Source organism: Haliotis cracherodii, unplaced genomic scaffold (assembly GCF_022045235.1).
Source record: "Haliotis cracherodii isolate W230 unplaced genomic scaffold, xgHalCrac1.p SCAF_8, whole genome shotgun sequence".
NCBI lineage: Eukaryota > Metazoa > Mollusca > Gastropoda > Lepetellida > Haliotidae > Haliotis > Haliotis cracherodii.
In genome coordinates this window covers 38,605,086-38,631,978 of record NW_027266341.1, presented here as the reverse complement: position 1 = coordinate 38,631,978, position 26,893 = coordinate 38,605,086, and the positions used below count along the sequence as shown (strand labels likewise).

The 26,893-nt window shown below is 39.9% G+C and overlaps 2 protein-coding genes and 1 pseudogene across 2 annotated transcripts; 1 reads left to right on the top strand and 2 right to left on the bottom strand.

The window, feature by feature from the left end:
- Nucleotides 1-1,951: 1,951 nt before the first annotated feature.
- Nucleotides 1,952-12,840, bottom strand: LOC139449628 (protein arginine N-methyltransferase 9-like). Its single transcript, XM_071231103.1, has 10 exons — nt 12,515-12,840; nt 11,003-11,239; nt 9,219-9,389; nt 8,811-8,928; nt 7,894-7,973; nt 7,288-7,462; nt 6,091-6,298; nt 4,667-5,213; nt 3,742-3,898; nt 1,952-2,968 (listed from the first exon to the last, which is right to left on the bottom strand). The coding sequence occupies exons 1-10, from the start codon at nt 12,838-12,840 to the stop codon at nt 2,609-2,611; spliced, it is 2,379 nt and encodes a 792-aa protein (XP_071087204.1). The 3' UTR covers nt 1,952-2,608.
- Nucleotides 12,841-13,060: 220 nt separating this feature from the next.
- Nucleotides 13,061-25,727, top strand: LOC139449635 (NADH dehydrogenase [ubiquinone] 1 subunit C2-like). The gene is made up of 3 exons (XM_071231112.1): nt 13,061-13,233; nt 18,048-18,191; nt 25,544-25,727. Exons 1-3 carry the CDS (start codon nt 13,137-13,139, stop codon nt 25,591-25,593), a joined length of 291 nt encoding a protein of 96 aa, XP_071087213.1. The 5' UTR covers nt 13,061-13,136; the 3' UTR covers nt 25,594-25,727.
- On the bottom strand, nt 14,613-15,435 carry LOC139449634 (uncharacterized; annotated as a pseudogene).
- Nucleotides 25,728-26,893: the final 1,166 nt, after the last annotated feature.

Here is a 26,893-nt window from a genome sequence, read left to right as displayed (position 1 = left end):
CTATATGATGGCGGTCTGTAAATAATGGAGTCTGGACCAGACAATTAAGTGATTGGCATCATGAGCATCGATCTACACAATTGGGATTTGATTACATGAATGAACCAAGCCAGCGATCCTGACCACCTGATCACGTTAGTCGCCCCTTACTACAAGCATGGGTTGCTGAAGACCTATTCTACCCCAGACCTTCATGGGTACAATGTTATGATGTGGTCATGCCTGAATATCTCACTACGTGATGCATCTCGACGTACACATAATGATGTGGTCATGCATGAATATATCACTACGTGATGCATCTCAAAGTACACGTTATGATGTGATCATGAATGAATATCTCACTATGTGATGCATCTCAACGTCCACGTAATGATGTGGTCATGCATGAATATCTCACTACATGATGCATCTCAACGTACATGTAATGATGTGGTCATGCATGAATATCTCACTACATGATGTGTCTCAACGTACAATGTGATGATGTGGTCATGCCTGAATATCTCACTACGTGATGCATCTCAACGTACACATAATGATGTGGTCATGCATGAATATCTCACTACGTGATGCATCTCAACGTACACGTAATGATGTGGTCATGCATGAATATCTCACTGATGCATCTCAACGTACACATAATGATGTGGTCATGCCTGAATATCTCACTACGTGATGCATCTCAACGTACACTTGATGATGTGGTCATGCATGAATATCTCACTGATGCATCTCAACGTACACGTAATGATGTTGTCATGCATGAATATCTCACTGATGCATCTCAACGTACACGTAATGATGTGGTCATGCATGAATATCTCACTGATGCATCTCAATGTACATGTAATGATGTGGTCATGCATGAATATCTCACTGATGCATCTCAACGTACACGTAATGATGTGGTCATGCATGAATATCTCACTACGTGATGCATCTCAACGTACACGTAATGATGTGGTCATGCATGAATATCTCACTGATGCATCTCAACATACACGTTATGATGTGGTCATGCATGAATATCTCACTACGTGATGCATCTCAACGTACACATAATGATGTGGTCATGCATGAATATCTCACTACGTGATGCATCTCAAAGTACACGTTATGATGTGGTCATGCATGAATATCTCACTATGTGATGCATCTCAACGTCCACGTAATGATGTGGTCATGCATGAATATCTCACTACATGATGCATCTCAACGTACATGTAATGATGTGGTCATGCATGAATATCTCACTACATGATGTGTCTCAACGTACAATGTAATGATGTGGTCATGCATGAATATCTCACTACGTGATGCATCTCAACGTACACGTAATGATGTGGTCATGCATGAATATCTCACTACGTGATGCATCTCAACATACACGTAATGATGTGGTCATGCATGAATATCTCACTGATGCATCTCAACGTACACATAATGATGTGGTCATGCCTGAATATCTCACTACGTGATGCATCTCAACGTACACTTAATGATGTGGTCATGCATGAATATCTCACTGATGCATCTCAACGTACACGTAATGATGTGGTCATGCATGAATATCTCACTACGCGATGCATCTCAACGTACACGTAATGATGTGGTCATGCATGAATATCTCACTACGTGATGCATCTCAACGTACACGTTATGATGTGGTCATGCATGAATATCTCACTACGTGATGCATCTCAACGTACACGTAATGATGTGGTCATGCATGAATATCTCACTACGTGATGCATCTCAACGTCCACGTAATGATGTGGTCATGCATGAATATCTCACTACGTGATGCATCTCAACGTACATGTAATGATGTGGTCATGCCTGAATATCTCACTACATGATGTGTCTCAACGTACAATGTAATGATGTGGTCATGCCTGAATATCTCACTACGTGATGCATCTCAACGTACACGTAATGATGTGGTCATGCATGAATATTCAATTACCGTGATTCCAGTCTTCCTGCACAATAATGTCACTTCTTACACGAAGTTGATCAAGTGGAAGTTGTGGATTTGTGACTAGTGCTGGGGTCAAAAATAAAATGTGTGTTCCTGGTTCACAACAGACCTTTCATCTGAATCTCTAACATGTTTTTCTTGAGTTTCTCTATAGCCTTTATGACCAGAACCCTTCATACACTGTGCCAACACTGTATGAAACGAACAATTTTTCGGTCCACTAGATCTGACCAAACATTCTATAACTAGACCTGAAACCTCTAGCAGTGTTCCTCATGTCATAACAGTCTCTTTGTAGCTGCTGTGTCTCATGAAACTGGTTTAACATCAATACAGCTGTCTCATGAAACTGGTTTAACATCAATACAGCTGTCACATGAAACTGGTTTAACATCAATACAGCTGTCTCATGAAACTGGTTTATACAGCTGGTTTCAGCAGCACTTATTAACAGCTGTCTCATGTCGTTGGTTTAACATCAATATAGCTGTCGCATGTCGCTGGTTTAACATCAATACAACTGTCACATGTTGCTGGTTTAACATCAATACAGCTGTCTCATGTTGCTGGTTTAACATCAATACAGATGTCTCAGTTAGCTGGCTTAACATCAATACAGCTGTCTCAGTTAGCTGGCTTAACATCAATACAGCTGTTTTTCAGCAGCAGTTTGAATGTCTGTGTCTGGCCAGCCGACACAACCACCTGTCCGCCCATCATCTTGGCTGCTTGTCTCCAGTGAAGACTTGGATCCAATGTGCTGAATCGGATATCGTCCATCACCTGCACCTCAAACCAGTACACCACTGCATGGACACACCCAGTGTCCGTCACAAACACACTCACTTCCTTTTCCTGTTGAAGGAATGATGGGAGATCGGAATCAGATCTGTCTTCATTGAAGTCCAGTTGAAACAGTTCAAATGGCTCGCATAGTTTCTTGTATGTGAGGGTGTGAAGGTCGATGTCTGGATGAGTTGTTGCCTGAAAAGATATTGATCAGCTGCAAACATACCTGTGCTTCATCTTAATAATAATATTGAGTGAACATCTCAGTAGTTATTTGTTTCTGATTGACCGGTGAAAACTGATTCTTTTCAGTTGTTATTTGTTACTGATTGATTGTGGCGAAAACAGTCAATCATTACAGATTTTGTTACTTCAGAACAGTGACATGGCACTGTAGCTCACCTGAATATGTAGTCAACAGTGTTAAATATCAACAGAAATGATGCAATCAGCATTGCTATTGAAGTATTTCCTGTATAAATACTAAGATGTAAAACTAAACACTAAATTCTATACATACAATTCTGACATCAAATGACAAAACATGATTGACAAAAGAGCACTGATAAAGGTATCCCTGCACATTGTAAAGGATTGACATGACAGCACTGATAAAGGCTTCCCTACACTATGTAAAGGATTGACGTGACAGCACTGATCAAGGCTTCCCTGTAAATGATTGACAAGAGAGCAATGATAAAGGCATCCCCCCCACTATGTAAATGATTGATGTGAGAGCATTGACAAAACCTAGTGGTTAAAGCGTTCGCTTACATGGGTACAATGTGTGAAGCCCATTTCTGGTGTCCCCGCCATGATATTGCTGGAATATTGCAAAAAGCGGCGTAAAAGCATACTCACTCCCATAAATCATTGATGTGAGAGCACTGATAAAGGCTTCCATGCATTATGTAAATGATTGACGTCAGAGCACAGATAAAGGCATCCATTATGTAAAATCTCACTACCTGGAAGTCTCGGATAAAGTCCGCTATCTGATAGCCCAAAGTGTATTCACTGGTCACTACAAAACTGGACTTTGCCAAGTCCTCGGACTCGACACACATTCCCATCACCGTCAGTTTCCCTGGCAACACAACGCCCCCGCCCGTCATGGAAGTCAGTCTAAAACAGCAAATGTTCACACTGGATCATACCACATGTAAAGGGGGAAGGTAATTCAAGATACAAGGTGTACATGTAAATACAAATTTGGAAAAGCATTTGTCATGGTTAATGAACAATCCCTCCTTCAGTAGTAATGGTGTCAGAAAATGTCCTGACATAGTCCTTAAAAGCTGATGTGCACTCCTGATAATAAATTGAAATAAACACTTCTTCTCTATCCTTATTGGCGGTGTATCGATACAGTGATACAGTATTGTATCATTACATGTTCGCCTGCCCTATTGCCTATCTGTTTCACAAAGCAGTCGTAAGTCTTATGTGCGTGTAAAACTGGCGTAACTCGCGTTTCACGAAGCTAGTGTAATATTACGTCCGTGTAAAATTGGCATTAACTCTACGTGTGGTCTATGGGTGGTGTAAATATTTACACAAGCGATAAAGATGGCAATCAATCTAAACACGGACGAGATTGCCAAAAAAGTATGTAATTGAGAACGTGTTATCCGCGACAGGTCGAACCCCCTCGATGATTTGCACATTTGTGAAGCTGTCACATGTACACAATATGCTGTTTTTGATCTCATTAATCTAAAAACAAATGATACAAGGTTGTGATTAACTTGCAGAAAGAAAGATATCAACTTGTGATCAAAAGTACTTATCGGGATACAAATCGGATCGTGGGTTAACCACATTATATATAATCAATATTGAAAGTCTCAGTGACAACACATGGTGCTTTACTTTCTCCAAGTGAACATTTACCGTGTAAGCGCCAAGTCCTCAAGAATCTGCTGTCTGAAGACTCCACTGGACTCCAACAGTTCAACAACAATTGTATCAAACTCCATATCCATGTCGAGTATCTCCTTCGCTTGAATAAAACTCAGCCTCTCCCTTGTTATGCTATTAATGTCTGCAATATGACACAATATTTCCCTTGTCTCCTCTGACGCAGTTGTCATTGTTATGTCGCTGTAGCCAATCAGAGCCGCCTGCAGTCCAAGGGGAGACAACCCATCGGAAAGATCTAGTAGTGACGTTGAACGAGGTATTTTCTGTCTCGTGGCTTCCAGGGCTTGCAGGTAATGTCTGTTCAGCGTGATGTCATTCAGACGGGAGATTTCACAATGGGACAGAGAATACACTCGACTGTCATCGTCCCGCTTACGGAAATGTTTCTTATCATCGGACCTGGAAGGGCTGTGAGCTCTTGTCACTTTTCGACAAAGCACCCGGAAACAGTCATTTTGCAAAGAACAGTTCACACTCACCGTGTCGCCTTCTTTCACTGCGAAGTTTTCACGCACATCTTAAAATACAAATGACACAGTACATGGACCAAAGCAATTTTGTTTAACAAGCATGATATACTCATATCCCCTGCCAATATGACGTGTCCGGTTGTGTGGAGCCATGGAAACTCAAAATATATATTTTTTTTAAAATTACAAACTATCAAAAGGCACCAGTTCACCTATCTATGTGTTAAGTTTGGTTAAGATATTTCTCATGGTTTTTGTGTTGTGCTCCGGAAACAAAACGTGAGAGACAGATGGACACCACCCATTCCTATATATATATATATATATACCCTTTGCACTTCCCACAATATTGCAACTTTCTAAAAATCCATTTTGAATCAACAGGAAAAATTTACTTAACAAGGGCAAAAGTGAGCGTGGCTCACTAATACCCCTGACCCGCCTCGCGTGTCAGTAGTTTCCAATTAAATAATGGATAGGGTTTGAAAAATTCATAAAAAAATGGAAAATTAATAAAAACATTTTTTTTCTTTTGAATGGACCCCTCCATATGACACAGATTATATGTACTAAGTTTGAGATGAATCCACTGAATAATTTAAGAGAAATGGCGAGGACAAAGTTTTCGGACGGACAGATGACACCTTGGTATAACTATATACCCCCCACCTAAAAGGTGGAGGGTATAGTTAACAAATCAACCAAGATATGTAGGGCAGCTCACATGGGTCTCTCTGTTCAGAACTGGACATATCCTACAGAATCATACAGAAATGTGAACACAAGGCCAAACTGATTTGGAACACACCCTCCGAACAACAGATCAAAAACATCCAGTATAATAAACTTTGGTTGAACAGCAATGTTTGCAACTGCTGCTGAGCCCATGAAGCGTGAGGACAAGTATGTTTGTTTGAGATGTACCTTCGTCTTGCTGTACGGGTCTGAAGTGGGAGGCAAGGACGGGGAACACAGCCTGGTCCCAGCAGTTGGCAATGTGTGGAGCCGTTGTTATGGTTACATTCTTGTCAAGGTCAAGGTCAAACCACATGGCAACAGCATCTAACTTGCCTCCTTGGTTGATATGCAGCTCCTCCATCATGTCGAGACCATCATACAGTGCTGCAACTTCCTGGAAGGAAGATGGCCATAGTCCTATAGCATTTTCGTTAAATGTAAGCATAGCACTTAGAGGATGAAACTGTACCTTAGATATCGAGCATACCAAAAATCCTACCAAAAAGTAACACTGTGATTGTAATCAAGGGTTTTTATCCCCAAATAGCGATCTTGACCATCAGTGTCAACAAGTAAAGGTCATTAGGGGGTCCACTGCAGAGTGGCAGAAACACACTGCAGAAATGTTTGTTTGTTTTCTGTTTAACACCACACTCAGTAATCATGGTAATATTTCAGCTATATGGCGGCAGTCTGTAATCAAATCTGGACCAGACAATCCAGTGATTGACATTATGAGCATCGGGATACAATGACATGCATCAACCAAGGCGGCGAGACTGACCACCCAATCCTGTTAGTCACCTCTTACAATAATCATAGTTGCCTTTTACGGCAAGCATGGGATGCTGAAGACCTATTCCAACCCAGATCTTCACAAGCCCAAGCCCACGAGCAGTGATGAGACAAATAAAGACCAACAAGCGAGGGAACTGCTATTTCCATAAGCATTATGTGGGATGTACAAGCTTTTCAGTGACTTAACAGCCAGTGATAGCACTGCTTCAATACTCGTACATTAACATTAACAAGAGAGTAAACTGGGTTTTTATGTGGCAATATTCGAGCAACATCACATCACCAGGAATAGGCTTCTGTCATTGTACCCAGCTGGGGAGCCGGCATGCCGAGTGACCACTAGGCTACCCCACCATCCATACATCATTAATTCATCAAAGGCACGAGTGAGTGAGTGAGTATGGTTTTACGCCGCTTTTAGCAATATTCCAGCGATATCACGGTGGGGGACACCAGAAATTGGCTTCACACATTGTACCCATGTCGGAAATCGAACCAGCGTCTTCGGCGTGACGAGCGAACACTTTAACCACTAGGCTACCTGACCGCCCCTCAAAGGCACGAGAAAACACCCGACATATTTACCTGTGGATCACAGAAGTTGACTTTCAGAGCTACTTTGGGTGGAGCAAGTTGCCGGTACCCCGCCCTGACTGCGGACAGCCGCTCTGTGGTGTAGGGCTCCTCCCCACTGACCGACGTCTGACACACGAGGTCAATGCCCCGGAGGTCAAGGTTCAGCAGCACAGGATACAGCAGTCTGGTGAGATATACACAATGTAGCACCGAACAGCAAATGTACACAAGACAAATCATTGACAAAAAACAGTGAACTAAAATATATCACAATATCTAGTAATTCTTCAATAAAGGTAGTACGAATTTAATTTCTTGTTTAACATATTTGAATCCCTGAAGACAGAAGAAAAAATAACAAATATAAGAAAATTCTAAAACTAAAAGTTTCACAAAGTGAACTCATCACTGCATTGTGCATACTCCCATAGTTTCCCTTTCATGTCATGTGAGGTCTGTGGAGAGAGAGAGAGAGAGAGAGAGAGAGAGAGAGAGAGAGAGAGAGAGAGAGAGAGAGAGAGAGAGAGAGAGATGGCTACAAAGTGATAGATGGATCAGTATAAATGGTTCTGGCCTATTTATGATATGTGATGGGAGTATTGACAGAAAGCTCACCTATTTCCTTTTCTGATGGTTTCTGACTCTACAGGACAAAGGTAGACCGTTGCTGCAGCTGGGATCACACGACCGCCTCCCTGGAGCAGCAAGCATAACTTGAAACAATCATATTTAGGCTGGCGTCTCTTTCCACTTGACACTGATATACTGGTTGGGCCATGGACAAACTTGCTGCAATATTGCGGACATTTGCTGATGATGCTTAATGCAATATTTATTCAGTTATTTTCTCACTCCTTAAATAAGTGTTTACTTGGCTTCACTAACTGAAATCATGTAAATGCAATTTCAACATAAGTTAAACTGTCTCTGTGTGTGTGTGGGGTGGGTGTATGGGGTCGTGATGTCTGTCTGTCTGTGTCAGTAATATTCAAGCTTAGTGACGGACTGTAAATATTATAATCAATAACATAATGATCCATGTCATCTGAGCACGTTACACACTATCAACCAAGTGACCCAGCCATAACCACCCAATCCATTAAGTAGCCTCAACCAGTGATCGTAAACTGCTATCAGTTTATGGTTTAGGTCTTGCATTCAATACTATATCGTCAGAGGTGGTGAGGTGGAATGGGGTTTAATGCCGCATTCAAGATCATTGCACTTATATAGCAATGTGCATGCACGTGTGTATGTGTGTGTGCTTGTACTATCCGGACTAATGACAATTTTATAGTGATAGCCCATTGAGATACCATGCTGCAGTAAAACATGAATACCCCACTCAGACACTGTAAACTGACCAGTCCTTGTTTTAGCCCCTTAATAATGTTAATGCCGAGCCCCGATCCCATAAGTTGCATCTTAATTTACGAAAAGCATGGGTTGCTGAAGACCTATTCTACCCCGGATCTTCAAGGGTTGGTGATATGTACAGGCAGAAGAGTGTTGAGATATGACAACCGTCTCACCTGTTGTGAATGTGCCGCTGGGGGCAGGAGAAGGTGTTCCCAGGCATGGTGGAGTGTTGACACGATGTGCTCCCCAAACAGGCCAGCATCAAATGTTTCTGTTACAACCAGTGATACCCTTGAAAACAAAACCCAAAATAATTAACACATAAACAAAGAAAAGCATTTCTTTATTGTCATAAACATGATGCACATCAACACATGGCACCCCAAAAGCCAGGCTTTAATAACATTTCTTGTCTTATGGCATTCTTTGTGCAACAGAAAAAAAGAAAAGAAAAGATATTCAGCTTCATATCGTTCTTCATATGCCAGCCAGAATAGTCCTGCAGTTTAACATATGGTATCAGTATGCATTATGGGTAGGGACGAGAGTAATCTCCCTTTGTACAGTGAACCAAACTTTACCTTGAAGGAATGTCCTGTGGAATAGAAAGGTCCAGAGAGAGTTTGGGTATGAGATTAATCTTGTCAGAGGCACTACAGTTTGCTGTGATAATCTCAGCTGCCACATCACACATTGACTTGGACACTTCACACGCATGGACGCTCACAGCGCCCGCTTCCTCAGCAAACAAACTGAAGCAAACATGAATAATCACAAAATTATTAGTGAGCGGATGAGTTAGGTTTACAGCAGTAGAAACTAACAGTTTTAGCCCACTAGTCCTTATGATGAAAAATGGCACATTTCTACTAGTGCTTATGATACCTTAACTATTGGGAAATTTGGCAAGGACTACAGGAGTAGTGCCAATTTCTAATTTCAAAAGTCAATAACTGACCCCCTTGCCATCTTAAGAACCATTATTACTAAATTATTACGTGAAGATCCGGCGTAGAATAGGTCTTCAGGTGACTATGCTTGTCGTAAGGGGCGACTAACAGGATCGGTTAGTTCGCTGACTTGGTTCATGCATGTCATCGTATTCCAATTACGTGGATCGATGCTCATGATGTAATTCACTGGATTGTCTGATCCAGACTCGATTATTTACAGACCGCCGTCATATAGCTGGAATATTGCTGATTGTGGTGTTAAACAACAAATAAACAAACAAACTTTAAGACATGTTAGAAATGCACATGCAGGGCTTGATTTAGCTGTATAAACATGCACCAGTTCAACCTATTATTGAAAAAACAACCTGATATTTGTGTCTGACTAACCCTTACTTGTCCACACAACATCGATCTTCGAACACACTCAATACCTCTATGCTTTATTTACCATACTATATCAATAATGTGCAATCATCAGAGATCTGGGATGGTCTCATCGAACCTACAATCATCATCTTCCTAAGGCAAGGGAGTTAAGTGACCATAAAAGTCCAGTTTCCATCCTTGTCGACCTAGGCTGGAATTCTGGAGTTACATTTTGGCTGGACTAACTAGACATCTGGTTCGTAACTAGGGGTTTCAACATGATTTCGGTCGATTGCAGGATTTGCAAAGCATGTGTACCATCAGCTGGGCGTCGTTAGATATTTTGTAAATCTAGTCATGTTTTTAATCAAGGTGCTCGAGTGATTTGATGCACTTCGCGAAGTAAGACCCTTTTTATGACAATATAGATCTTGATTATCGATCAGATTGTCTTGACTGGGTGCCACCATTTTGTTTGAAGCAAATGCAAGTAATATGAGAGATGGAATCTGATTGGTCAATAGGAAGGACATAGAAGGGACTTTACTTGTAATAGCCATCGGTGGTGCTAAGATCGAGTCTGGAAGTTCCAGCCTAGTTTGGCAAGGGTGGAAACCAGACTTTCATAGACCGTTAAGTTGAGTTATGCCCTTGCCTCAGGAAGATGACAATCATAGGATCTTGGAACTCATAAGCGACAGAGCTGCAGTGCCTTAGATGCCTGGTCCACCCATGGCCCCCAAGATGAGAAAGGTTTAGTATATAACTGCTAACTTGTCCTCCTGATAGACATCATAGAAGTAAACTCGGTCTGTGCCAAACACTTTGTTCTAAGCATCATTTTCATTACATTTTAATGTTACCATAAAGAGTTTTATTAGCTACTCTTATCAGACCAAACAAAATTTTACTAGACTCAGACTTCGAACTAATAGCTTAAGTTGCACACTGTAAACTTAGCACGCTTGTGTAAAACATGCTAAAATTACTAATACATCATCATTTGTATATATTAGTATTAACAAGCGAGGCATGATTTTCACCTAAGTAAGCCAGTTCCTGCTCCAATGTCAAGCACCGTGTTGAAGCCCTGCGTCACTGCCAGGTCAATACCATCACGAAATGCCCTGTTTCGAGTCATGTCATTCAACATGCGAAAGTGCCAACGCTCAACAAGGTGACTGCAGATATTCTCCAGATTCTCTCTGGCAGCAAGAAAATCAGGACACAATTTCAGGGCCCGGCGAACATAGAGGGCTGCTTCATCTGTGTAACCTAATCTGTATATGTAAAAGTACAAATACATTACCATGGTAATAGTGGGTAGGGATTAAGACTTCGGGAATTTATTTTTTATTCCAAACTAAGTGCCCTTTGCAGGAAGAATGTTAAAATCGTTAAGAAAATATATAAGTCCTCTCCACATAAGTATAATATTAGTTATAACTTTATTCACGTGAATTGCGAATTTATTAATTCCAATTTGGGCAGGTATCTTAACATTTGCTGTAGATTTGGGGCTAAACATCGGCCTCTGAGTAGGTCCAGATAAATCCCTGATTTTGAACAGTTTTTTTCTGTTTTATCTCAATCGAAAATGGGATTAATGTAATATGTGTCATTTCGGGCTATCAAAACTTAGCAAAAATACTACATGATAGAAAAAACAAAAACAGTATGGGTTTTGGAAACAAGATGCTGGGCTCCAACCAAATTGCTATCTATATTTGTTTTCGATCTGGAACATTATTCAAAGTTCACTGTTGATGAAGTGAAGTGATTAAGGAGAAGACTGGTATAATATACAGACATTTAAAAAATAATTATTCTTATCCAATCAGAGATGTTGAAGTGTGCTGTCTTTCCTCCATCAAATCACTGTATTAATTCGAAAAAGGGGTAAGAGAGCTAACCCTAACTCACAACTAACCCTAAGAGGTGTTTGATCGACAAGGGGAGCTCAATCATTCAAATCAGAACTTTTTCTCTGATAGCACACATCTCTGTGTGAAAATCTGGGCATATCTGATTTCTGTATCTTGATAAAGAGTATAATTGGGGAATTCAGAAAGCAAAAAAGATAAATCAGCACCATTATATTATTGTGGATACTTTTTACACATCCTTCTGTTTATGAACACCATGGCATCTACACCCAAAAGGGTGTAGTATCAAGGGTATATCTGTGTTCTGTAGTGATTTTCTTTTTAGGAACCTGACATCAGATTGGCTCAAGAACCCATGTATCCTTACTTTAGGTCAGGCAGTCATTCAGGATTCATCTCACAAGTCTTTCTATGGAGATTTCGTCTGATTCTCAAGCTGAGGATTGCATCAGAGTAAAATATATGGCTTAAATGTTTAAATGAAACTGACAGGTATACCGTAAGGGTTGTGAATGAGTGTTTGATGGGAAAGGAATGCCTAACCTTATGGATCATAAAGGGTTGTTCTGAAAGAGGCACAAACATGTCCAATGGCTAAGGATTAAGACTACAAAAACACTTCTATTGTAAGGTAGAACTACTGACACGGTGAAAACATCACTTTAATACCTAAATAATTGTGCCCCGATGTTATTTAATGCTGCTTCGCACTCCGGAAATAGCTCGCACGCCTGGTCATAACACTTGAACATGTCATGCATCCTTCCTTGTCGCTCGAGACCCTCCGTCCATTCCCTCATTGACAGGACAAAGTCGTCCTTGAGCGCACTCTTCATGCCAGGACAAAGCTTTAACACGAGGAGAAAGTGAGCGAATGCTCTCCCATAGTTCTTTTTCAAAATGCATTGCTTAGCGCTTGCCAAAGACGACTGCCACACCAAAACTTCGCGATCATCAGAACCCTTTTCGTTTAAATGTTTTTCATGACCCGCCATAACGGAAGTTGTCAAAATTGAACCTACAACAATAAAACGGAACAGGACAATATCACAAACTAAGTTCCACAAACTACCGTATGTTCATATCAATTTAATGATACACCGGACAATGTCGTCTTAGTGTAAATATAAACACTGTCGGAAAGAATATTGTAAGAAATACTTCACAAACGATCACATGACCATGCGTCTAAAAGTTATCCTTTTGAATAAACCATTGCTACTTCCTTCCGGTATCGACGAGGTTCACCTTGGACAAACTTCGACCTGCTCAATCACAAACCGACAGCAATATGCCCACAATAAGCTTCGGTGAAGCGTTGTGTTGTGCAGCAGGCATTGGCGGAGCCTGTATATTAAATTTAACTGCCAGGAAACCTATGATGACAGGTACGGACAGCGTTAGAAATTTAGATTGCCCTTCGATCTTGGTGCCAAATGTAGGGTAACTGTTTCATTGGCATTCTAGAAGTTGGTGAGTAAGTAAGAAAACGTCAAACTTTATCTATACTAACTTCTGTTTTTTATCCATAATTTTTTACGGGCAACAATGCAGTTTGCTTGAGAAGATCACAGTTAAAAACAATGTGTGCCAAAACAATGACTGTTGATCAAGTATCCCGGTTTCACCTGTTTTCGGCGATGTACGAAAAGTGCGCGGTAAAATTATACACGTTCAAATAAAATCAATTCATTTTCTGTTAATGGCAACAATCATTTGTCAAAAGATATTCACTCACATTTTACTGACGACACTCTTCAAATTTAGCTGTCGCCTGCCGCCATTACTGCAGTGGCCCATATTTGGGAGATGCGTCCTACGTCACCTGTTTTCGGCGATGACGTTACACAAAGAATGTATGGTGCACCGTTGATGAAAACCAAAATTATGTTTCATACACAACACGTGAATGTTTTTGGTGAAAATACAATGGAACTCAACGTAGTTCCAACATCAATTAAGAAATATTAAATGAGTCACTCCAACTGGAACATTTGAAGACATTTATGAATTTTACTCTTCAACCGTTGGCTCACAGTGGGCACAAAGAAATTGTGTATGAGTGCGGACAAATCGTAACTTCGTGCAATATACTAGATGCACCCAATGTCCACATTTACTGCACTCTGCCCACTTCACAAATGTGATTGTGTCAGTGTACCGTAAGGCATCAGGAGTGAATTTCCCACAAACACAACAGACATCGTCATCATCTGTTTCACTGTCTGTGAAACTGTCATTAGGTGGGACTACAGGTGTGCGCGTAGCTTTGGCAGCAGTAGCCGTGCGACTAGATCTCTTCCCCTTGGCTTTGTTGTTATTGGAAGAATTGCCTTTTCCCATAGATATATCCACGCCTGATGTTGTGGGCTGGTCAGTGCATGGATCACGTTGACTGTCCCGTTTCCTCTTACGCGGATTCTGTTTGCCGACTTTATTCTGTGTATCCCGATGAGCTGTAATTTTGTCAAGTATTGTTTGGTCAGTTATTGCCTTCCCACTGACGATTTTACTCGGTGTATTTCTTGGTTTAAACGTTTTCACATTCTTCAAGACTTGGCCACCCTGATATTCCAGAAAATCTCGTGCAGCACAATCAGTATTGGCAACAACCGCATTTCCTTCCGAATCAGATGGCGGGGACCTGGTAAAAGACCGGGCAGGCATGACAAGCAAGTCATCAACAACATCGGAGTTGAATGGGTGGATTCCAGATATTCTGAAGGAAGATACAATATTAATAGGCGTCAAAGTGGAATTAAACACTTTACATGCTATCCCGCATATGTCGTGTTTACTGATGGCTCTCCCGGAATTTTCTCTAAGAAATGAATGACGGGCTCTAATCCAGGTGGTCTGAAAAGGACAGTAACACCCGATACCAAGCGGTTGTAAAAGGTGACTGGTATGAGGTGGAAGAACAAACAATACGATGTGATTTTGCCTCGCCCATTCAATTAAACCAAGTGACATGTGAGTCTTGTGGCCGTCATATAATATAAGAACGGGTGAATCTGCGTCATGAGCTGGCAGGTATTTCGCCAAGTGATCCTTCATGTAGGTGATGAATACATCCGTATTCGACCATCCTGTCTCAGACACAGTGCCAGAGGCTCCAGGTGTTGCTTCAGACAGTAGTTCTTCTCTCATCCATTGACCAGGAAATACAAAAAAAGGAGTAACATTCCCGCCAACTGCACTGACAGCTGCAATCATCGTGACTGTTTTAGACTTTCCTGATGTCAAGGTCTGTGCCTTGCAATTAACACCGGCAACAATCTTGGGGGGTGTAACGTCAGTAGAGAGGCCTTTCTCGTTGATGTTGAAGATAACATGAGGAGAATTGTCCAAGCTGTGTTTCTTTATGACCTGTGACAGCTCGCAATGTTCTCCTTGGTCGCCGATCTCGCCCTTGCAGCCTCAAGTTTGCGTGGTTTCTGTACTTTAAGTTCTGGCCATCTATCAATGAAGCTGTACAACCACCGTAAACTCAATGGATGAGAACGATCCCGATATCCCAAGTGGACAGCATAGTCACTCTCAAGGTTGATTGTCTCCTGACGAGTGTAACCATAGCCAATCTCCCCCATAACCCGAATGTGACTGGCCAAGAATGATTCCTGTGTTGCTGTAAATAATGGCATCGGTCCCGACTTGACTGTGTCGAGGCTGACATTTCCGAGAAGACGGTCTTTAAGTGTTGAAACTGGAACACCCCACCTAGCTGCAGCCCTCTGTGCAGATACATTTTCTTCGGTAACTAGTGTATAGGCATTATCCAGGTCATCAATGCTGTAATTGGATCTATAATGACCACGAACGGTCGTACTGGTCTGAAAGAACACAAAGAACTATCTTAAAACATTGGAACGAATGGTAAAATACTATAAGAGATGACCCGAAAACGTTTCCATATTTTTTTAACCGTGCGGCATCTGATGACTTCAGTCACATGATATATTGTTGACAAACATGGTTAACTTAGCAGACGATGCCGAAAGGCGAATTTTTAGAAGTTCAGTACTACGATTTCCAACACTTTTAAATAGGGTAAGATTGGTAATAAGTTTCGAGAGTATATTTCAACAACGTTTTTGTAACTATAGTAAGAATACCTTCCTGATTTCCATATGGAGCCGATTTTTTCCCGAGAGGGTCGTAGTGACCTGCTGACGAAATATCACCCGGTGACCTCTGACACAGCACGTGCTCTCGGACAATAACGCGAGAAACATGATCGCCGAAAACAGGAGAACGCCGAATTCAGGTTATGTTGGGATAGATTATGTGTTGTGACATGTGTTTTGTTTTATCATGTTAGACATGAGAAAATTGTATGCACAAATGCATTCAATTATTGAATGGAATAAATTATATTCTCTGTCCTATAGACAGTTGTACCAATGGTCTTTGGGCTTGATACAGAGTTGTGTACCTTAGCAATGCCAGGAACCTCTGATGGTAGGTTTTGATCTCAGATCAGCTCTGATTATAATAAAACTGGGCCTACCTTTAGAATACAGTACCACAAACTGGATCATACGTGATCATACCCTATGATGTAATGTGTAGTATTTTGTTGCCAGTCACACCGGCGAAACAATGCCCTGTGACGTCAGGGTTCATCGAGTGTGCATAAAGCTCCTCCCAGTGATCTATCATCTCTACACGCAATGTCATTGAATACACCCTGCAGAGTTGAGAGTTTTGAGTATTTGTTTACTGATTATTGCCTGCGGCTGCGCATTTTAGAGCAAGCGCTAGTTTACGAAAGCACTTTTATTTTTTATATATTTTTTATTTCGTTTTTCTCGTAATTGAAGTGGATAAAATGGTTATGAATGGAAACTAATATACATATATCATTTTTTCGGTTCATTAATTTTCATTATTATGCAACAGAATGCAGTTTATTAGGGATATTATATTGGCGCTGAACACATCCAAATGTCACCAGTGTTAAGGTAGGTTACCCCGAACTCTCTATCCTTAGCCCTTGGATCCCCTTTACGATCAATCACCCCTTTACGATCATTAGGGTTAGGTACCCGTTTAGTGGCTATTAGATTACCCGAAGTCTATCCTTAACCCTTGGATTACTTTACGATCAATCACCCCTTTACGATCATTAGGGTTAGGTACTCGTTTAGTGGCTATTATAGATTATATAGCGGCTCCTAATATTCTTCACACAAAAACGTCAAGTACAAAGGATTAAATGGATTTGTGTCGAATATTTTGGCTACTGGAAACTATCCTGGAATATTCACACAAGCCACTTTCATCGGCTACATTTCTTCAGTACTGATTAAAAAAACCTCACCGTTGTGTCGTCACAAGTCGTGCTTATTCCTCCCTCGTTCCTCACTATTATCCACATTATACTTACAGTGTTCCCTACCACACTTTTCTGTCACAAAAATCACCCGACGAATTATTAGATACCATAACATTCATGAGTACTCGCGAGTTCGCCGTCTGACGTCTGACGCCTGGAGCCGTTTTCAGTTCGCGGCATATTGACTCATTTCTCACCACTCGGTATCTTGTAGATTACGGAATGGGACGAGTGTGCCAAATGGCATGGGGATCATTCGTAAGTGTCTGTAGACTAAAGTCACGGGACACCATGCCTACCCGTAACCTTCGTAAGTGTCCGTCACCTATTCGAACCTTTTCGTTCAGTTCCATAACGTCATAGGCATGACTAGGTAAATTTGCACTAAGTTTAACAGTGTGGGCGTAGCTCAGTCGGTTAGCTGTCAGGCTAACAATCCGAAGGTCGCGGGTTCGCGTCCGACGGATTCTCACAAAAACTGGTTGCTTGTCTTGAGACATGTGACCTATGGCAGAGATCGTCCTCACGAGAAGTTGTACTGTATTCTAAAGGTGTAAAGATGTAAACGTCTTTGTTGAGCCTTTTCTCACTTTCTCCCAAGCTGAAGCGAATGTCCCAGAATATAACTGAAACTCTGTGGACCTGGTGGTTCAAAGCTTAGGCTCCCTCTCCCCTTCCTGCCTTGTATGTTGGCACCCAGCAGCTGACTTGGCTGTTCATATGATCATGCCAATGTAGCTTTGTTACTGCACCTCTCACCAAGGACTATAGCGGGTTCCAAAAAGTTTAGAGGCAAATAAATCCACAACAATGACCACCTGCTTCCTGTTCCCCACACTCCAGCCTGTACTGTGTATGTTCCAGGGATCTACAAGCATGCAGTGCTGGGTGTCGGAGGGTTCTACCTGGGCACGTCCATCGACACGTGGAACAACAACAAGAGGCGTGAGAAGCTGCTGATCCTGGAGGACTATGTGAGGCAGCATCCTGAAGATTTCCCAGAACTAGGTCAGCCAACGTAGAACATGACTAATGTCATTTTATACATACATATATATATATATCAGTGTTCCCATTTACCGGTAATTACCAGTTATATTTTTAGTAAGACCTGGACTGGTAATTCATGAGACTGCCAGTGGACCGGCAAATATAGTACCTTATAAATCTTTGTTTGTTGAAAAATACTTCAGCTTGTCTGTAAACATCAGGGTTTCCCGTTGTCTGTTTTTGGTGCAAGGAAATAACATTTCACTTTGCTTCGAGGTTAAATATATATTTGTAGCGACTTAGCCTCGAAATATACCCCAAAAAAGTCACTTGTGACTGAACTTTGTGAGAATGACGTGTAGATCTAACTGAGTTACTTCAGAGATGACATCATTGCAGTGAACGTGATGCTGAAAGAATTAAAACCAGGTAATTTTCATACTTTTTATTATTTGTTGAAAGTTGGGACTGACAATAAATAGGAGGGACTGGTAATTTTAAGAGTTGCCAGTCTGCCAGGACTAGCAGTTTTAAAAGCCAGTGGAAACACTGATATATATATATATTGAATTGTAATAGAAAAGTGTAAAAGAAATTCATTCCATGTGAGCAATGAAAATGATTTGTTGTTTTCAAACTTACACATCAATGTTAAGGTATGGCTTAAATGTGCTGAGAAGGCTGATTGTAGAGAAAATGCCAGTAAGTAAGTTGTTGTAGTCTTGAGGACATTGGTTATTTTTCCATCAAAAAGTTAACATGATCATTAAAATCCTCCTCCTCACAGTAATTTGGTCAAATATAGTGTTTTACTTTACCTGACACTACACCTATAGGAGCACCTTAGCACTATAGGAGCACTTTAGCACTATTGGAGCACTTTAGCACTATAGGAGTGTCAGGTAAGTATAAAACATTGCATTTAATCAGAAATGCTAATTTTTGTGTTTTAGTTCTATTTGGTCCAGGAGAATGTGAAACTTTATTGAAAGTAATCTCATTATCAGTGAACATTGCTCATGAATAATGTCATTTCAGATATGTATATGTATTGAAATGAAATGAAAGGTGAAAAAGAAATCTTAAAAGGAAACTGTTAAATTGAGAGTCGTATGACGTCAAGGAGTCCCTGTTAGGTATACCGAAGGACGTAGGTGACTTAAAGGGGAAGTGTACACGCAAAAATCACTTTCTTTCTTTTTCGAAACAAAACGCAATTTTAGAATTAGTTAGTATCTGTGTTTGAAAATATACACTCATTTTTTTTCACAGTGAAAGTAGGAAGCTCACAATAGTGTGAAAGTGATATGCCGTTATGAGGCCTTCGTTTTACGAGCGAAATAGGCCTGAGTTATCCCCCTTAGATTATGACGTAATTGGTGCCAATTCAACTGGGTCCCTGTCTATTCTCAACGCAAAAGATATCAAGGACCAGTTTGCGGTAAAACAACATGGTCTGCGACACACTCCGGCGCAGTGGTGACTCAGCATAACACAATTCTGGCTGGCATCTGAGATGCTAGAATCACAAAACTGTACCTACACCACGTGAAGCGGCTCTAACAAAGCATGATGACGTCATAATGTTTATCAATTGGCACCAATGACGTCATATTGCAAGGGAGATAAGCCATGGTGTTTTTGTTATGGAAATAGAACACTTGGTAAATGTGAAAAATATAAATCGTTTTAGTGCAAAAAATATGTTAATTAAATATGATGTTTTTATATTTTTGTCTATGACACTTCTATGTTAACACTTTTAATGTGGAAAAAGTACAAGAACAAAAAGGTTCATTTCCGTGTGAACTTGCCATTTAAAGTTAAAGATTTCGGGGGTCCCTAGATTCAGAGATACTATAAGGGAAGCCCTTCAGGCCCTTTTTAATTTAGAAAACTTATGTAAAGATAGTTGAGAAGTTTGTCAGGTTCTTCTTCAGCAGTCGCAAGAACATGGTTGGCCCAGGTGTCTTAGGCGTGAATGTTTGCATTAAGTGTTCAAACTCTTAAATCTTTAACCTTTAAACTTCTAACCTGAGGTTATGACAAGGACCCCATGACTTTCATGCTAACTTGTGAACACTGATGATGATGGGTTGTGTTAATGTGTGGATACGAAACTTCCCCTCGAATACGAAACTGCTGTCTGTGATATGAGAATGACTTTACGGTGGCCATCTTGGTTTGCTCTGGGCAGGCAGTTGAGTGACAACCTGTGTGGGTGCAGGAGGTGTATTGTGTTGGCAGTCGTTTTGAATACAAGTGTATATGAAGAACCTGTGTCTGTCTATTTTAACAGGTTGGACACCTGGACTTAGCTTGACTTACCATTATGATTAGTGATGTGTCAGCATGCTTGTCTCATCTGGTTGTCTTCTTGCTGCCACTATTGACCATTGTTAACTTACTTAACCCTCATAGTGCCTGGACGTCAGTCAGCCTGCAAACCGCTCAGTGCCGCACTGTGCTGACGTCGCGGTTACAAAAACGTATACATTGTATCAAAAGTGTTGCAACGTCTTTATTTCTTCACACAGTGTAACCAAATTGTATAACATGCAACTCGAGTTGATTGTCTTTCGACCAGTATCTAAAGTCACCAAATCCAAAAGATCTATGCACTGCTCAGCCATCGATAAAAGTGCTGGTATTATAAGTTTCCTACTTTTCCACATTAATCGTAATATGGACGCACCCAAGTACGGCACGCAAAGTCAAGTAAGCGCCCTTGTTTGAAATCTAAATGACCAATAATTCATATCATTGGCAAGTACATGTCCTAACAGTGATAGACATATGATATTTATGTTGAAGTACACATTCACTGAGAATTTTCCGTGAGTTATGTTTACCGATAAAAAATCCCGATGAAATTGTGCGTGTTTTTGACGTCAAAACAAAATTGACGGAAGTGGTCGTGAATAATTCATATGCAGACTGTTTCAAAGATTTTATCTCAAAACGAATGACAGTTTGGAATGTCTATCTTGAAGAAATCCCGGTTACGTCCATGTATGTTTCAATGACCGTGCTCTTTTATTAGTGATAAAAACAACTTCGGGGTATTTGACATCGTACATTTTCAAAGGACAAAATGTGAAAGATCGCTAAACAGCCCTAACAATACTCACATTGACATCGCTCAATATCGGGCATAATTATTATTTCTTAATAATTAACAAGTTCATACTAACGTAACACCACCCAAGAGTAAGTACATGTAGATTCAATCAAAATTGTTGAAACGTTTTCATGGGCAGCAAATCTATTCAACAAACCTATTTTCGATCACTCGCAACTCGGGCGCCATATGTCATTGTTTCACTATGACTACCAGAAAACACATCCTCGTATCAGATCGTATTTCGCACTTGGCTGCCTAACTTAGACCTTTGCTCAAAATATACTTGTATGGCCAGTCCATGAAATACCACTGTTTCTTTCTTTTATTCATTTGATTTAAAAATACGACTAGGTATGTACATGTACATTTAAGGACAGACGTGATAGTTTATTTCCACTAGTTTCCCATTCCACCCCATTCTACTAAAGGAAAAGTTTGAAATAGATAATGATCGTAGGTCAATGAAAGTAATGGAATTATTTGTCATAAAAGGAAAAATATATTCTTGGTATTGAACTTCGAAATTTAACCAGCAAAATCTTTAATAAAAATAGTTTAAATTATTATGTCTTTCCTTTTTTTCTTAATTTTGGCCTAGCTAAACTACAGCTTGGAGGGAAGATATACAAATTAAAATGGTGGGGGAAAAACACAAGAATGCATTGATTTTGCTCTTAGACAAATATTTATTTAAAAAAAAATCTATTTCATACTTAGGATACAAAACAAAGTAGAATCTAATAACTATACTACGTCACTGGTTGAAGTATTTGGTAATTCAGATAATGCAAAGTGAAAAAAGACATAAGTATTACTATATAAAACATCAAAACGAATCACATTTACACTGAAAACTTTTTGTCTTTCAGAAATTGATTATCTATATATTGTGAGTAGATCTAATTACTTTTACTGTTTATGTTACAAATCAAGATTCCAATAGATGAAGCTAAAATATTAAAAATCTAGGTTGTTAAATATTGGATCAATTTTGACAGCTTTCTCACTGTACTCAACTAAATGCACATTATATTTTTGGAATATCAAGCCTTCAAACAGATATGAAAAGCACATGTCAACATACCACAATTAGAAAACTGCGCCAAATATTCTAACACTGTTAGTCAAATGATAAGCGGTCTGATTCACTCATCGGTCGCCGTAGACATTTTCCAATCGTGATGTACTAAATATGGTTTCTAGTTCAGTCAAAGAGTTATTTGGAAAAGGAAACGTGTATCCATTATACTACCAAAACATTAGATCAGCTGTTTCATGTGACGTCATCCACGTCACAACACGCGAGGTCAAATCACACGCACCTGTCCAGACGACAAATTCACAGCGGCGGGAAATCACCGACTGTCTATTAGCCTATTTGAATAAAATTGCTGATTGTAACGAAATAAAATTAATTTTACTCATTGCTGACATTTCAGATGACATATCAAATAAGAGTTGAAGACTTGCAATAGATTATCATACGTTAATCGAGAGTACAGTGTACATAAATAATTTGTAAATCTAATATTAATTTTTGATCTAATATCCATGGCAGAATGTTTGAAAACATTCCATTTTCTGAAGAGATTAGTAATGTGTATTTGATGATATATATGTATACACAATTGGTTATCAATTATCTTCTACAATCACAGCATGTACCATGTACATTAGACTCATGGAAAATACTATTTCAGCAAACCAATCACAGCGCCATTATCACAGTTTCGATGAAAGGAAAAACAAATCGAAATCGAACTTTACAACACATCGTATCCATAAGCGGTTAATCCAAATGCGAAAAGGTATTGATGTCATCATTGTAGAAGTTATGTTGATGTTTTCAGTAGTTGCATTATGTTTGTATCGCGTGTACCATCGACAGAAACGGGCCCCGAGCTACCACATGTAGAACCGACCTTGACACAATTTGTTTACAATATGGCGTCGACTCACGTTAGATGTCGTGGCCACACTTTTGAAATCTCCATTTGCGACAAAATGTGAAACAGTGAGGGCAAGTCACTCACACGGTCAGGTAGTTCGAGCAATCACACATGACTCTCAGTCATTTCATTTGAAAAAATTAGCAGTTTTTTGTCTGAACGGGCGAGTATGTAGGACAACCGGTAAACAAGAAATCGCGGCACAGATATGAGGCGAACTTGCCTTGCCTGTCGATCACTTCGGGCTTGGCCATTGAATGTTTAGGTTTTGATCATGAACCTCCTGCCCATAAATATACACTATACCAACTTAATATTAACGATTATAGCTATCTTTCCATATCTTTGATTTGAATATTTTCTGTAAATCAGCATCATAAACAAAAAGTCAATCTGCACTGTCGGTTAGTATGTAGCGCCGTGCTAAATCGCCATGACACACAGTCGATAAACATATGCAATACTTGAACTAAACACTACTGTGGCGGACTAAACGTTAGTACTCTTACGCCAATAACTGTACAGTGGGGACTAGTAAATCTTTCTGACCAGTCCGATCAGATTTCTTTTTAAAATTGGCTGTCTGTTATAATAATAGTTACGTGTATGTGACATGGGTGTATAATAAAAAATTGCCTTCATTCGTATGAAGTTCAACATGGCAGAAAAAGATAAAGAAGCGGGGTAACCACATTACTAATCGCGCTATATTTCGCAATCCGTAGCACTGCATAAAATGTGAGTTACACGATATTAATGTTGAGATGATTAGGGTGATGATGGTTATAAATTCATTCAATGTACGTCATAAATGTAATGGAAATATTACCAAATATACACTGTCGTTTTCTCATGAGTACCGACCATTCCGCCATTACCGTTAGTCGATAAAAATATACATAACGTGTAAACAATTTTGTTCGTAAAGGAGTGAACAGAATTGTATTAACGTGAATAAGTATACAGTTGGGAAAAATATGTCTTTCTGACCACTCAGGTCATATTTTTTCTTATGAACAAGGATTTTGTCTGAAACTATTTACGTGTATGTGACAAAGGTGCATAATCAAAATTCGCCGTCATTCGCTTGGTGTTCAAACATGGCAGAAAAAGGCCGAGAAGAGCGGTAGCCACTTTACTAATCTCGCCATATTTCGCAATTCGTAGCATTGTATAAAGTATGAGTTACACGATGTTAAAGCTAAGATGATTGGGGTGATGATGGTGATAGTTTTGACTTTGCGCACTCAGTGTTAAATATCAAAATTCACAGTTTAAAAAGGGCATTTTCTCGGGACCATATATGGTCCCCTGGCACTATGCGGGTGTGAAAAGTGAGGGACCATATATGGTCCCGTGGCACCAAGAGGGTTAACCCAGGGGGCAGTTGGGTAGCCTAGAGGTTAAAGCGTTGGCTCGTTATGCTGAAGACCCAGGTTCGATTTCCCACATGGGTACAATGTGTGAAGCCCATTTTCCGGGGTCCCTCGCCATGATATTGCTAAAAGTGGCATAAAACCATACTCACTCACTCACTCATTACTTAACCCAGGGAGTTACAATACAATGCTTGCTTTTCAGATTCATGTATAGGACAGGTCATGGGCTAATTTTGTCACGCATGCATAATTTAGGAAATGAGGAGAACTTCTGCTATTTGTCATGAAATTCATTCATGTCTTCACATCAATGAAAATGATTTATTGTTTTTAATTTTTCCACCTTTCATGTTAAGGTATGGCTTAAATGTGCTGAGAAGGCTGATTGTAGAGATTTTAAGGAAGCATTTTAAGGAGCATCCGGAAGTGTTTGACCTATGCTTGTTATTTTAGGACATGTAGACAGTACAAACATGTGTTCATCTTGGTAATGGACTTCTTCATTGTAAGATTTTCTCTTTAAGTCTAAGGGGGCGGTCGGGTAGCCTAGTGGTTAAAGCCTTCACTCTTCACGCCGAAGACGGGTTCGATTCCCATCATGGATACAATGTGTGAAGCCCATTTCTGGTGCCCCCACCGTGATATTGCTGGAAACTTGCTAAAAGCGGCGTAAAATCAAACTCACTCACTCGATTAAAGTCTGAGAAACATGTCTTTTGTTAATTGAGCCATTTTTTTCTAACTGATTGGGTAAGACAAAAAGTATTTTTAGCCATTTGAACACATAAGTTTCATACATTATTCATTTTTTTGACATTTCAATTTGAACAAAGAGGGTGCTTTTCTGTAAATTTTCATGTTCTTTAATTGTGTAGATTTCATTAGTCTTAAAATATGTATGTGCAATTCCCTTTTCAGAGCCGAAGAAATACAAGGATCTTCTAGTCCCATGGAGTCCAGTGCGCTAGGTGTTCACAGTCAGGTGGTGTAGGCTTTTTCTGGCAAGGAAGAAGCTGTTTTGGACTTGTGTGTTGTTAGAGTGAAAAAACCTATCATAACTGTGTCTGCAAGTAACTGTAAATATTGACAATAAAGACATAGAATAGAGTATGGCATTTTGTTTTCAGTTACCCTTCGCCATTGTCGGTCTTGCTGGAACAGTTTCCTGTCTTAAGCACTGCTCTGATGAAGATGTAGCTCGGTAACTAATATTCCATGTAGTAGTATAGGTAATGGTGACTTTGGACCACTTCCACTGGAGCCAGATTTATACCCCAATACCACTCCTACTACTACAGATATAATTTGTTATGCAAAAAACGCGATGCGCACCAATGATCGTCATGCGACTAAGCTCAATTGCGTTTTTTGCATAAAAATTACATCTCTTGTCAACATGTCGAAGGATGTATCAGACTAAGGGATACTGGGTTAGAATTGGTAACCCTGCATTTGTCGCACAAGGCGACCTAATGGGTTGGGTTTTCAGACTCAGAGAATTGTTTGATTGTGTGTCCATGTACCCCAATTACTTGGGTTTTCAGATTCAAAGAATTTGTCTGATTGTGTGTCATTGTACCCCAATTACGTGGGTTTTCAGATTCAGAGAAGTGTTTGATTTTGTGTCAATGTACCCCAATTACGTGGGTTTTCAAGTTCAGAGAACTGTTTGATTTTGTGTCAATGTACCCCAATTACTTGGGTTTTCAGATTCAGAGAATTGTTTGATTTTGTGTCAATGTACCCCAATTACGTGGGTTTTCAGATTCAGAGAAGTGTTTGATTTTGTGTCAATGTACCCCAATTACGTGGGTTTTCAAGTTCAGAGAACTGTTTGATTTTGTGTCAATGTACCCCAATTACGTGGGTTTTCAGATTCAGAGAATTGTTTGATTTTGTGTCAATGTACCCCAATTACGTGGGTTTTCAGATTCAGAGAATTGTTTGATTTTGTGTCAATGTACCCCAATTACGTGGGTTTTCAGATTCAGAGAATTGTTTGATTTTGTGTCAATGTACCCCAATTACGTGGGATGTTGCTCATGATAATTAACACTGGATTGTCAGGTCCAGACTCCATTATTTACAGACCTCTGTCATCATATAGCTGGAATAGTGCAGAGTGAGGAATCAAACAACCAATAAGCGTGTTCATTTATTATGAGATTATACAAAGTTCTTTGTCACAACCAAGCGACAGTGGAAATTATGACAAAACAGATATGATATCATTTTTTTTTCACATACATCAGGATTATTCCAAAAAAA

Coding starts and splice junctions, on each gene's coding strand:
- LOC139449628 (XM_071231103.1), bottom strand. CDS start 12,840: ATGGCGGGTCATGAAAAACATTTAAACGAAAAGGGTTCTGATGATCGC. Junction 9,390..11,002: donor GCAGGAACTGGCTTACTTAG/GTGAAAATCATG, acceptor TGTTTGCTTCAG/TTTGTTTGCTGAGGAAGCGG. Junction 2,969..3,741: donor ACTTTATCCGAGACTTCCAG/GTAGTGAGATTT, acceptor ATATCTTTTCAG/GCAACAACTCATCCAGACAT.
- LOC139449635 (XM_071231112.1), top strand. CDS start 13,137: ATGCCCACAATAAGCTTCGGTGAAGCGTTGTGTTGTGCAGCAGGCATT. Junction 13,234..18,047: donor CAGGAAACCTATGATGACAG/GTACGGACAGCG, acceptor TGTATGTTCCAG/GGATCTACAAGCATGCAGTG. Junction 18,192..25,543: donor TGAAGATTTCCCAGAACTAG/GTCAGCCAACGT, acceptor TTCCCTTTTCAG/AGCCGAAGAAATACAAGGAT.